The 13,732-nt window shown below is 44.5% G+C and overlaps 1 protein-coding gene across 1 annotated transcript in view; it reads left to right on the plus strand.

Moving 5' to 3' along the window:
• Positions 1-490: 490 nt before the first annotated feature.
• FBXL7 (F-box and leucine rich repeat protein 7) overlaps positions 491-13,732 on the plus strand; it is a 385,298-nt gene continuing 372,056 nt past the window's right edge. The window contains exon 1 of the mRNA XM_032470270.1: positions 491-1,062. Coding sequence (XP_032326161.1) covers positions 1,026-1,062 — 37 coding nt within the window. The 5' untranslated portion in view covers positions 491-1,025. The remainder of the gene's footprint in view (positions 1,063-13,732) is intronic.

The following is a 13,732-nucleotide window of genomic DNA, read 5'->3' on the forward strand; positions in this document are numbered from 1 at the left end:
CCGCACCGGGGCGTGGAATGTCTTTGGCTCTGCAGTGACTCCCTGCTAGGTTCCCCTCAATTTTTCCCTCCCTCTCTCCTCCATTCCCAGCCACAGTTCCCTAACGTGGGTGCCACAGGAGGATGCCAGCACACGTACCTGAAATTGTCCGGCAGAATCAGCCTCTGTTGCAAGTTAATTTTAAATGTCCCCACACTTAAAACAGGCCGTATTTGCAGGCCAACCCAAGGGATTTCAAACGACGCCTGGAAGCTCATCGTACTAATTAGGGGCTCAGCCTATAAAAGAACAATAGTAAAACAGAACCAAGGACACGTTCCTCCGCTCAAAGCGGTTCGCTGGTGGCGCGCAGGGCCTGCGCCGAGGCTGGGTCTGGGAGCCGGAGCCCCGAAAAGGCGCGCTGCCCCTTTAAAAGGCCGCGCATCTCCGGGCCGGCCTTCCTCCCCGGGGCTCCAGCTGTGATTGACGCTGGGCGGCGAGAGGAGGCGCCTGGCGCTAACAAAAGTCCGGCCCGTGGGCGAGCGGCGCCGGGCCTCGAGTCTCTGCTGGCTCTGGGCGCCCGCAACAAGTGGCCGCCGCGCTCCCTCCCCGGGGAAGCCGCGGGTGCGCAGGGGCGCCCGGAGGAGGCAGCGGAGCCCGGGAGCCTCGGCCGCCCGCGCGGCTCAGCGCCCACCTCCGGGGGATCGGGGCGGGCGGATGGGGACCCGGCGGCGGCGGCGCGGCGAGCCTCTGGGCGGCCCCGGGGCGCGGGCTCTCCGCGGCGCTGCGCCCTCTGGCCCCGAAGGCGGATTCTAAGGGCGGCGGCCGCTCCCGGCCCCACCCGGCGCCATCGGGGGTGCCCGGAGGGGACGGAGAGCCCCCACCCACCCGAGTGCAGGGGCCGCCCCCGGTCGGAGATCGGTCCCGGAGCGTGGGGTATGCGCAGCTAACGGTCCCGTCGGGCGGGCTTTCCTCTGGCGGAGCGCACAGGCGGTGCGCCCCAGCTATGGAGTGTCCCGGGAGACGGCGGGCATGACGGCGGCAGGATGGGCGCGAACAATGGCAAACAGTACGGCAGTGAGGGTGAGTGGGCCGCCCGTCCTAACACTCCCGAGTCGCGTCCCCCTCCCTTCCCCTCGCCCTCCCATCTGGGAAGGAAGGTTCTCGCACGCTGCCGAGGCGCACCCCTGTTTGGGCACCCGATCTGGGCCGTCACCTTCCCCTTTGGCACTGCCCGCTCCGGCGCCCCTGAGGATGCTGTCCCACCGCGGGGGTCTCTAAGCAACTTCTCAGGTTGTCTTTAGGATGGCTCGAGTCGCATTTCTGCCATGTGTCTGAACCCATGTGCCCCAACTTTCCTTCCCTGAGCATCTGGGGTTTAGGGTGATGGTTTGGCAGATGGCGGAAGACGTTTTTCAAAAACAACGCAGTGAAAACTTTCCCAGGCCTTTGTGCACCAGTCCCCTGGACTTTCCTGTAGCAGGAAAAACTTCTGGAAGAAGTTAAGTTTCCATTCTCTGCTCCCTGCCCCCGAGCTGACAGCTTCGTGAAGCTGACCACCTATGGTCGTGCAAGGCGAGGGGTGGCTGGGGGCTTTGTCTGGGCCCTCTCGGGGCTGGAAACGGGCAAAGGACCATCTGTTACGTGGGGCTGGAAATTGCACAGAAATATTGCCTGTCAAGTGGGAACTTGGAAGTTGGGGAAACTTTAAACTCCACCCACTGCTAAAGGATGATGGATGTGTGGGTTGGCTTCTCCCTCGCCCCTCCTCCCCCTCTTTGCATAAAACCTTAGTGTTGTAACCCAGTTGATTAACGGCATGCCCCTGATATGCATACGGCAAAGGCATTTCCCGCAGTTCAAAAGTTAGGAAGGTTTGTCTTTCGTGAACTTGGCTGGAGGGGAGTGCAAGAGACAGGGTCGGTTTTTACAGTCCGCCCCCAGAGGACCGGCGGTTAGAAACGGGGTCCAGCGCCTGCAGACTGGTAGGAATGCAGAATGGCTATTCAGCATGTGGTGGTAGGGAAACTCCTATCACCCTGTGCAAAACTTTGAGCTGTGGCCGCAGAATGTGGATGCCTCTCCCGTTGTTTGTGTCTGTGTTCCTTCTCAGCAGCTTTGTGAAATTACAGCAGAAACCGACCCTAAAAAACCGTATCCACAAGAACCTTTTGTTTAAATCATTCTTTTCTAGATCATCATGTTTTGAATTCCACGTATATATGAAATATATATATCTTTCCTGGGTAGTTATATGAGAGAGTTTTTTCGTCTGACAATTTCATTTAGAAGAAGTTAAAAGGTTGTCTTTTTAGATAGCAGACGTGAAATTTTGCCAGAAAAGATTATTGGAGAATCTTGGCCACCCCCCAAAAACGTCTTGAAGTTAATGTTTTAAAAATTTGTGGAAAAATGAGAGATTAAGCCTTCTTACTCTGAGTTATTAAAAAGCTTTCAGGGAGTGAGGTGTGTGCTTGTCAGTTCTGAGTGTGCATACATTATGATACTTCAACACTGGTTGGGGAGGTGGGGACGGACACCCCAGGAGGAACACAGAGCCTCTGCTCTGTGTTCTCCAACAAAGCCCCTCACACTCTTCCTAATCCTCTGCACCTTGTCCTCCTATCCCAGCCGTCTCCTGTTGTACCGTGTGTGGTGTATGACGACTTCCTGTCTGAACAGCAGAGTTTTCAACCCTTGGGAGAGAAAAGGAGAGACAGAGAACTAATGTTCTCCAGCTGTTATCCGTAAATGCTACCTCTGCGTTTTCACTTCAGCCAAAGTGAAATTTTACTGGGATCGGATTTAGATACACTGTGGACTTTTCATAGGGAAAACCTCTTGGGCTCAGCTGATTCAAGGCGACCAATAGGAAGTTTTGGGAGGTAACTGACTTTTGGCTGGAGGGATACATTGTGTTCAACATTAATCAACTTTCTTGAAATGAATGGAGATTCCTGTGTAACAGGTGGGGGCAGGTAATAGAGAAATAGAAATAACAAGAGCTTTTCAAAAATCTTTTCTCCTCCTAGTTACACTTGACCTCTCCTAATATATGTCATTATTATATAATATATATAATATATTATATGATCATGATATGTGTGTGATTGCATATGGTCAGCTTTGTTACACTGTGCTGTCGGGTGGCAGAAACTATGCACAGAAGCCTGTTGGTATTAGGTGTGTTAGTGTCATCTTTCTTATCTAAAATGTCAAATTTCAAAGAAACTGAAAGCAACTCCTAGAACACACAGGATTTCTGTTACCAAAAGAGACTGGAAATTAAGACAGTTTTATAGATTTAGTGCAATTTAGGTGTGGTATATTTCAAACATAAGGGAGAAATTATCAATAGAGTGTATATCCACAGCATTGCTCAGTGAGCGATCCCTCAACTATGAAACATTGGTGTATGCTTTAAAGCTCTGCACCTTAAATATATTTTATTTACTAGTGGAATTGACACCACCATGCAAATGACAGTTAAATTTTATACATATTGTTGTGAATTATTAGAACTTTTAAAACTATAGTGTTTGATCAGGTAATCTCACTTTCTCCTGCTCCTGGAAAATATCTTTTTAATTAAAAAAAAAATTATTCCCAAAACTTACCTTAGCAGGTGCAAGGGGACAGAAGCTTCCTGCTTCTCTGTAATCCCAGGACCAGGGGCATCAGTATTACCTGGGAGCTTGTTGGAAATGCAGAATCTGAATCGTTTATCACATGCATATTATATTAAAACTTAAGGCAGTTCTTCTGTTGATTTGGGAGTCTGGAAATTTGATTCCAGCTTCAGCTTAGCCACTGTGACCTTGCTCAATTGCCCCCAAATCTTGAGGTCTTTCTTGTCTAGAGTGAGTAGGGAAATTTTTTATTGGCGTTATTTGTCCTGATGTAATCCTTGATCATGTTATCATTCATTTTATTTTGTTCTTATAATGCCTGAATGGACCACTTAACAGAGATTAGCCTTGGGAAGACATGTTACGATAAATAAGGAAGTTAAGACTCTTATTGTGCCCAAATCAGTCAGTTCCTCTCTTCCTTTTGTCATCCCTTTTATCCCTCATCTCTGTCTTCCTCACTCATTCCCACTTCTTCTCTTAACTCAATCAGTCCTGAAATCTCTGCTTTTCTCCTGAGATTGAAGGAATGTGTATATCAATATTGGTCATTTCCAGTGTTTTGTTTTCCTAAATACTTAGTGAACATTCAAGTTAATGATTTAATTTTCAGCCTTTAGGCAGACTCAGTTTTGGCTCCAGGAAAAAGTTACCATCCCATCCCTGATCCTTAGCTTTCTAGAAACATAAGCGAATGTCTAAATGATTAGTATGTTCTGGGAAATTCTTTTATGGAAGGCTGACTTTTCTCTTTATCTTTTTTCATATAGTGTAAGTTACAGCCCATGCATAGAAATCTGGAGAATGAGTTGGGGGTGATTCAAAGCCATTAGAACCATTAGCTTTGACTCCAGTTAAGCCAAATAAACAAATCTCTCTCTTCAAGTAGGAGGAGAGGAGCTGCTTTTCCTGCCTTTTAAGGTTTCCAGCCTCACCCTCACTTACTCAGTGGTTTCATTGTTAATGTTTATTCTGCTGCAGCGGGGCTGAGTCTGTCATCCTCACACTGTTAACAGCTCCTTTGTAAAACCCTGCGTGTTGTTGAATTGGAGCTGATGAGGGCTTCCTGATGAGGCTTGACCCTTGGTCGCTCTGCTGCTCTGTCAAACGCCCTGGGTCCCTTTCCATCTTCTCAGACCTGGGCTCTTCAGATATGGGGAGAGAAAGTTGCTGGGGAGCATAAATCCTCACACATCTATCACCAGTTCGGGAAACATAGTTTGATGTAGTGATAACGATGGCAGGTAACATTGATTGAGCGCTGACTTTGTCTAAGTAGGATCCTAAACCCTTCATGCACACTGACTCTCGTAATTCTTACGACAGCCCCGCGATGGGACAGGCATTCCTATGTCTCCATTTTACCAATAAGGAAACCCAGGTGCAGAGAGGATGATCATTTCCCCAAAGTCTTTTACAGCTGGTATAGCTGGAACTGGAACTCAGGACCAAGTCTGTCTAAGTCCAGAGTTACGTATTCATTCATTCAACCGATACATGTTGACTCTTATTTCCCACTCTGCGCCAGGAACTCTTCCAGATTCTTGAGATACATCAGTCCTGTCCTTGCCAGTCATATCTTCATCTGTGTGTGTGTGTGCATGCGTGTTGGGAGGGAGGGGAGGGGGGAACAGTTAACATGTGTGCATACACACAGACTTCAGGAGAGGGTGTGGCGTGTTTGAAGGGGCTAAGGTCTCTGCCTAAAGGAAATTGTCAGATTAAGACTGATGGGAGTTGGGAGGAGGAAGGGTGTTGCAATTTTAATTAGAGTCATTTTCTGGGCCTTACTGGAAAGTTGGCATTTAGATTGAGATTTAAAGAGAGTGAGGGACTAACCCCTGAGGATTCAGGTAGCAGGTTGACTGTCACTTTCAACCACTGTTTGTGCCAAAGTGGATACTTTTTGTGCTGGAGGGCAGGCAGCATCATTTTATGCAAGTGTAACATCGTCAGCCTTCTGGAAAAGGGTCAGTCTGGCAGTATTCTTTGCCTAGAGTCTTTGCAAACATATTTTATCCAGTTATATTGTATGAGCTATTTTGTGACTGCTTTTGTAGGGAGGGGAGAGAGAGCCTAGGCCATATTCTTCAAGCTGCAACCAGTAGGTGTTGCCTAACTTACTGGGCAAGTGAATATTTGCCTGAAGATCCCTCCAGATGTCTCAGTAACTCTTAGACAGAAGTAGGTCTTTGTTTATTGTCTCCAGGAAATAATTTCATTCTGATGAAAAATCAGAAGATAAATGATACTGATTCCACTGTTTGGCTCCAATCAAAGTGTTAGTGAAGCTAAATACCATTTTTGGTCTGACAGTGAGGTCAGGTCCAAGATTTGGAGAATCTTTTTGCCTGTTTAAAACAAGAGAAAAAAAGAGAGGTAACTTTTCTTTCTCCCTGGGAATCAACTGACTATGCCCTTTGAAGGAGAATGAATTCTGAGTTGATTATGAGTAGCTGTTAATTACTTTTGCCCTTAGCCCTTATCTGCAAGTGTCTCTGGAAGCTACTCACATCCCTTGGCTTGGCTCTTTGGTGGAAACTTCTAGGTATCATGCATGCATCTTAAGATGGCATTAGCAATGTATTAAAATAGATGACAGTGAATAAATCTAGAGTGAATAAATTCTTTGAATAATGAAACAGCATAAATGAAGTTTAGAAACTTAGTATCTTAAAAAATAATATTTGAAGAGCTGTCATGATGAAGGTTAAATTTCAGCATGCTGAGCAAAGGCAGATGTATGTAAGTTACTAGACAATAGGTAGATTTGGCTTAGTCTGAGGAAAGACCTGCCCACATTTGAGACAGGCTACCTTGTGAGAGAGTGAGTCCTCCCACAGGGGAAAGGCGACCTACAGTAAAGGATGTTGTGCTAGAGATTTCTGCATTGACTGATGGATCTACTGTAGGACCCTACCTGAAGTTCCCTAGAAAACATTCTGTCATGTGCGATTATGTTTGATAAAGGGTTATTGTTTGGTTCGAACTCATATTGCTACTTCTCCCCGCCCCTTAATATATTTATTTCCTTGTAATTGTTAAAAAGTAACCCCCTCACTGTCTTTATGTTAATGCTCATTCTCTGTTACATGTATGTGCTTTTATCTGTGTAGATATGTTTAGACATTAACTGGGAAATCTACTGATTTTATTTATTTCCCTGCCTTCGGTGGGACATAACCTCCTGCACCAAAAGTTGGGATTTCATAAATGATGTGTCCCACTTTCAGTGCAGTAATGGCTGTGGACTCTACCTATAGTGTTAGTTACTTTTACTGTTACCCTGAAACACGTAGATCTACTAAAGTTGAAGCAAGACGCCGAATTGCGCTTGTGTTGAATGCCTTGAATAAATGCTTTAACTTTATTTATAAGACTTTTCCTTGGCATCATTGGTTAGTGATGTCTTGTCAGAAGCGACAAATTGACTAGAACCGCACAAAGATGGCATCTTTCTCAAGGAGCTCTGACAACCTTGTGCTCAGCATCACATCTGCTGTGCGTGAGCCAGACTGGAAGTTTGGTGACGTGGTGACAAAAGTCCGTATCAGCTGAACTTTGCCAGCACATAGCATTTTGGGGGGTTCTGGTTACAGAAATTTAGACCTCTTTTCCCAGCTACTCACTGTATTAAATCTTTAGATAGAGACTTGCTGTAAGGAAGTTCAGCGTCTAACTGAGACTCTAGGCAGGGAGGCCAGTGATTGCAGAACAAGCTGATTCACCGAGGGACCCGAATTCTCCAAGGTGCTAAATGGGAGCGGAAGTGATAAGTGGGACGTGGGCACAAGGCTGGAGCTGCTCTCTAAATAGTGAAAATATCTGCAATTCCCCAAATACCTAAAGGATGCACATGGTTTCTAAAACAGCAACAATGATAACCACAGAACAGATACACTGAAGGAGGAGTGGGTTACACTCTTGGGAGAAACTAAATATTTTGTTAAGAGATTCTCCCTAATTGTTCCCGAAAACCTCCATGTTCCATTCCTCACATGGTTTATTCCATGGAAAGTGATTCCTGTGGGATTTGTGAGTGGGGACCTTGGAATGCTTCAGAGAAGGGGCAGAAGCACCTGACCATCCTGGGTCCTCCCCACGCCTGCAATGAAGGAGACCCTGCAGGCTGATGCTTTTAAAATGTGCTAGTTCATACCCTAAAGACATACAGCTTCTGACGTGAATAATCATTAACCCTCTGTGAATTGCCTTGAGTCATGAGATATAAACACAAGGTCACCATTCTTCCTGGTCCCTGGGTGAAGAAGTGTAGACGGTGTCTGGAGCCGTAAATCTTTTAGGCTGTGCATTCGATGTGTGTATTCTCTCAATTACTATTTAACTTCCAAACCAGGAACAAAATGAAAAACAGTTGTTAACACTGCCCGAACTCATAATTGTAACTTTAGAAGCTTTGAGCAATGTGCAGAAATGTTATTAAAACATTTTTTTGTTTGCTACCCTTTCTATGGTAAATTCCTTTGCTGCATTTACCAAGCAGATGTAGCAGTGGAAAGAGAACCAAAATTTCTAGAGAAAAATTTCAGGAATTTTTCTTCTTCTGCTTGTGGATTGACCTTCTGGCTGCGAGTCACCCACTTTTTGGCAAGGTGGGGAAGTCAGGAAAAGGCTACTTGTATGTGCAATTGAACGTTTGACCCAACGGAGGACTCCAGTCAGATCGTAGGAGCGTCTGGGTTAAGTCCAAGTCCAAGTCCAAGACCAGGTCTTACACTTTCTAGCTGTCAGAGGTGGCTCAGACCCCAGGAGGAGGAGGGACAGGTAAGAGACAGGGTAGAGAATGGAGGCGGAGGTGGGTGCATTTCAGTTGCAGCCAAAATGTTAAGTCCAAGGACAGGGAAGAAGAGGAGAAATTCAGAGAGAGAGAGAGAGCATGGAATCCTAACCACTAGACCACCAGGGAGCGTCGAGCAATTCAGAGAGAATGGGAGTAGGGCACTGATTGCCTTCTACTGTAAGCACAGGTCAGTGTTCTTCTCAGCTCTCTTCTCTTTCAAATCTCTTAGCTCATGGGACAAAAACAATTACTAATAGAATAAGCTTGGCTATTGCCAAGTTTATTATGTTTTCGGTCATTTCAGTAATAGTAACTAACAATTAGTAGGTGCCACTTGCCCCTCTGAGCTTGTTGCACACACTCATTCCTGAAGTTCATGACAGCCAGGAGGCGGGCACAGATCATCCCACTTTACAGTTGCCAACACAGAGACTCAGGGGCAGGCTGGTGCCGCCTACGGCACACAGCTGGTGAGCAGCCCGGTCCCGCCTGCAGTCCCTGTGGCCGTGCTGGCGTCCCTGCCCCTCTCTGCTGTGCCCCTGACCCCCTCCTGCCTCGTCATTTCAGTTGTAGCCAAAATCTTTCCCGATCTTTGGATCGCTTTGTGTATTTCAAAGAATCGCAGTGATTGCAAAGTAGCCGTTAAAAAGGAAAGTGACAGTGTTATGGATTAGGTGAGCAAAAATGAAAGACACTTTTGGGGGGAAACTTTCAGCTCATTTTACCTGGCTCTCCCAAGGACCAATTAACTGCTCATTAGGCAACAATCTGCTGACAAATTGGCAGGCTAACCAGTGTCTGTAAGAACCGCAGCGTGTGAAATGATCAGCATATTCTGTAGCATCTCTAGAGCACGAAGTAGAGCTGAGGGGCTGTCCCCGCTTCAGGTGCCCCAGAGCATCATGAACTTTTAATTTCCTTGGTGCCAGGATAGCCTTTTACCTGGGATAGCCCACCTGCTCACAAACTGGAAGCTAACAGAGGACCGAAAGAGGTGCACACATGTTCCTTCCTCCCTAAATAGTTTATAAGTTATAGCTTATATTTCCCTCTGGTTTCAAAAGTATAGATTTGAAACAGCCACGAATATAGGGAATTATTGCAATATGTATTTGTATTTGCTCTCTTTGCCAGCCCCCCGGAAGACTTCTCCGTGAGTATGTCTGTGAAGTACTCTGGGAACTATACAGCCTTTCAAAAATTTATCTTATTTATCATCACAAGGACTGTGGGAGGGGTGTCCCCAGTTTATAGGTGAGGAAACTGAGGCCCTGGCAGCTTAAATGACTTGCCTTGATTTTACAGTCGAGAATAGATGGGGTCATTCTGACTAAATTTATTACACTTTCCATTATAATATCATTTTCCTTAAAGTGCTCCAAGAAGAAAAAAGAACAGAATCAGGCTAGGGTATTATCACCAGGCCTCCTTGCCAGTATTTTAAATTGCTTGCACCCAAGGATGAAAGTGAGGTCTGCAAGCATCTTTCCTTTCATTGCTTTTGCAGCTTTAGTAGGAGAGAAGCCAGCTCCCTCTTGCTCATCTCAGACCGGGGAGCTGTGCGGTGGCCCAGGGGAGCAGCCTTGCAGGGGTAAGATCATGATACTGAGGATGCACCATGAATTATTAGATAAATGTTCAGGACAAGATGACATTACTAATTAGAATGTACTTGCTATAAAGCTCAACCGGGGCTGTGAGGGTGTTTCTCTCCGAAAATGTCTGCTCGGGATGCTTAGGGAAGGTTATTTTACTTCTGGGAAGATCAGAGAATCAACTCTAAAATTGGGGACGCTCAGCACCACGAGAGTCCTGATTCCCGTCTGTCTTCTTGTATCTTTCGCTGTTGAAGAACCAACACTGTTCAGGTCTTTCGAGGTGTTTAGGTCTGGACACGCCCTTTAGGATGAGTTGATCTGATGTAAAAGAAATCCACCCTGTCATGTAGTCTTCGGTTGCTTTACTTTCCCCTCATTATCCTCTGGTTTAATGTCTGGTAGTTTTTGTTTTTGTTTGTTTTTTTTTTTTCCTATTTCTTGTTCCTTTGTATTTTTTCATTGCTTATCCAACCACATTCTCACCCTGACATGACTATAACCCTGCTCAGGTAGTAGGTCCTTAATACATTTTTGTTAAACAAATACATGAAGATGATTTTGTAGCCATGATCTTTATTGGATCTAAAAAGGCCTATGAAAATCCTCTCATATTTTCAGTGAACTTTCCTTAGATGCCAATATTTTACTCTTAAAACAAAATTTCTCTGGGTGTGTTTTTTTCTGAGGATGTTCTAACTTGGGCTTTTGTTTTGAACAATGTAGGTCTACATCTTGTGGATGAAAATAGCTTTGCTTGTGTATTTAAGGAAAAATGAAATATGTATTTTTTAGCATTGCTGAAAACAATTGCGTCAGACTTTTCAACTTCACTGATTTACAGTATTGTCAGCTTAACTGCTTTCAGTAAGTATTGAGTAGAATGCTTCGGGCTATTTTTTATTCAAAATATACTTTTGGTAATATTTGATTCAATGATTTGGAAATTGGATTTATATGACAATTTAAGTAAATCAATCTAGAAAAAAATTTTAAAAATTGATATTTAAATTAAACAGTCATTCCTTTGGGGATCTCTGGGTTAAGGGGTTATAGGGTTATGAATGCTTTTAAATTTATAGATTCATCTACTTTATGCTGGGGGCTTTGCATTTCTATTTTTCTCCTTTTTATTATACAAATGATAAAAGTTATTAGATGTGTCTGGTATGATTAGAATGGTTTCTAGTTCGTCTTCTGCTTCTGACTTCCCTTCTTACTATAATCAGAAGTGAAGTAATCCATTTCAGAAAAGAAGAAAAACACTGAGCTGTAATGTATGTGTGTATGTGTACATGTACATGAGGCTATATTTAAATAACCCTTTTCTATAAATTCAGCAAAATCCATTATTCTGAACATATATTTTTTCCCTGTAAATGGAGAGAAATATATAACCTATAAGGAATGTAAGAAATACAATTAAAATTCAAGCGCCATTTGTTTCTTTAATAATATGGTATCTGTTAGAGGCACAGCGTTAGGCAGAGGGTCACCAGAAGAATCAAACTAAAGAAGAAGTGAACAGTCCCATATGTGAGCTTCCTGAGATGGAACTTGCGATAGAGGTGACTGCACTTTCTGAGCAAAGGCCTTGAAATGGTTCTGTGGCGTGATATCCACCTCTAACTGTAGGTATTTGTTTACCTGAATGGGTGTTCCGCTCAGGTGAGTGGGTATGATATCTCATTGGTGGGAATTTTACGCTGCGTGACACTGAGCCTGGTTGACATTTGTGTTGAGGAGCCAGAGAGTAAATTCGGATTCATAGGCAGCATTCACATACTCCTTTTCAGTCTTTTAGTTTTTGATTTTGTAGCTCAACAGCTGCTCTGTTGGTTGGAAAGATTTATGTAGCCCCATTTCGACAATGTATACTGTGCAGACTGCCATGAAAATACATTTCAGGACATGGCATTTCTGTCCGGAACAGCTTACTTTTCACATTTTATTTTGCATCCACTTTGCTTATTTAATTATATTTTAATAATTTTCTCTCTTTTCCATCTCTCCCAAAGACCTCTCCTGTTGATTATCCCTGCAAGCTTGTTTTGAGAGACAGTATTTCCTTGGGGAGTCCTTCTCCATTCCTGAAGCCATAACAACATGAACTGAGCAATCAAAAGCCAATTCCCTCCCCTAGGTTGTGCTTCAAATAGTCATTTCTTTGATACAGGCTAATAAAAACAGGAAAGGGATCATTTTTAAATGCTTTGGTTGGGGTTGCTTTACTTCCAATAAGGAAAATTGCCTCACAAGGGGGAGCATGGGTAATAAAGATACAACTAACTGAGTAATTGTATTGGGTCTAATGTCAAAATCTCCAAGCGGCTGCCTGCAAATCTAATTTAATCTCGCGATTGCTGTGTGTCCACCGTAGTGCGTAGATTTGAATTTGCTGCTACTGATCATCTCTTCACAGTTCATGAAGATGAATTTCAAATGCTACTGGAGATTTTTGATCTGGCTGGGGTTTTTCCTTAGCAGTATTCATAAGCTTTGGGGTAGGTAGCAAAAGGGCATTGAGGGTTGACCGAGAATGAAATATACAATAGAACCTGGGCTATTTTCCTGGTGAAAATGGCCATAGATCACCTGACAGTGAAAGAGGTTGAGGCACAAAGAAATGAAACAATTTGGCAAAGATCATGCAGAGTCCAGCCATTTCTTTTTAATCCATTTCTTACTTACCATGCTTTACACCCGTTTCTTCCTTACTTTCAGAAGATCTGAAAGGAATGTAGTGACTTTTCCTTCTCTGTCCAGTTATGCCCTCCAGGACTGACCTTCTCATACCCCCAGCTGCACAGGGTTTTGGCCGCTGATGGCTCACAGCTCATTGCTTCTCTGGAAATGATTCTCACCCAAGGCAAGGGAGCAGCCCCCATCCGATGACTTTTTGAGGTGGGGGTATAACTGGGGACGTCTCTGAAGGGCCACCTTGGGTCCAGAGCTCCCCGTGGAATTGGCTGCGTCCTCTACGGCAGCTGCATCGCAGACTGAATTCTATCTCTGTCCAATTTGCCTGTTCTTTCACCTTTTCTTAGTGTGATCCTGAGGGTACTTTCCGATACCTGCATTTCAAATCGTATCAGAGACTGTTTACAGGGGAGCCAAGAGAGAAGTGGGACTAGGATGCTATTCTGGCAGGGGTCAAGGGCAGGATACCACTGCTGGGAAAATCATCTTCTTTCTGGGAATCTTGGCTGTTCTTAAAAGGGAGCCTTTAGCTGACAGTTAAATGGGCCTTTTGCTTGAGGACCTAGTCTAATCTTTTCATTGTATCAATTAGGAAATCAAGCCCCATGCACAAAAGTGACTTGACTGATACTACATAGCTAGTTGGCAAAGAGCAAAAGCAGGCTTATAATTCCAGGTGCCGTTTTTGAAGAGCCGTATTGGAGTTTGTTCTGAGTTGTTCCGCTGCTATAACTCGGAACTGACTGCAGATGGGTCTAGAGACCATTTATCTGTCTGATCCCGTTTGCTCAGCTCTGGCATTGAAGTCAGACAGCTCAACAGTTTCTACGTGGTTCTATTTTGCTGATTGTCTACTATTCTTTGAAGGGTGATCTCTGAAGCTCACCAGAGTTGGTCGTTGAATAGTGAAGAAGAAACAGGGAAGTAGAAACAGATGCTTATAGTTGTTATTGCCTGAAATCAGCATTTTGCATTACTGGCTATTAAGAGAATTGGGAAATTGGCAAGGGTTATTACATGATAGACCA

The sequence above is a fragment of the Camelus ferus genome, chromosome 3, assembly GCF_009834535.1.
Source record: "Camelus ferus isolate YT-003-E chromosome 3, BCGSAC_Cfer_1.0, whole genome shotgun sequence".
Taxonomy (NCBI): domain Eukaryota; kingdom Metazoa; phylum Chordata; class Mammalia; order Artiodactyla; family Camelidae; genus Camelus; species Camelus ferus.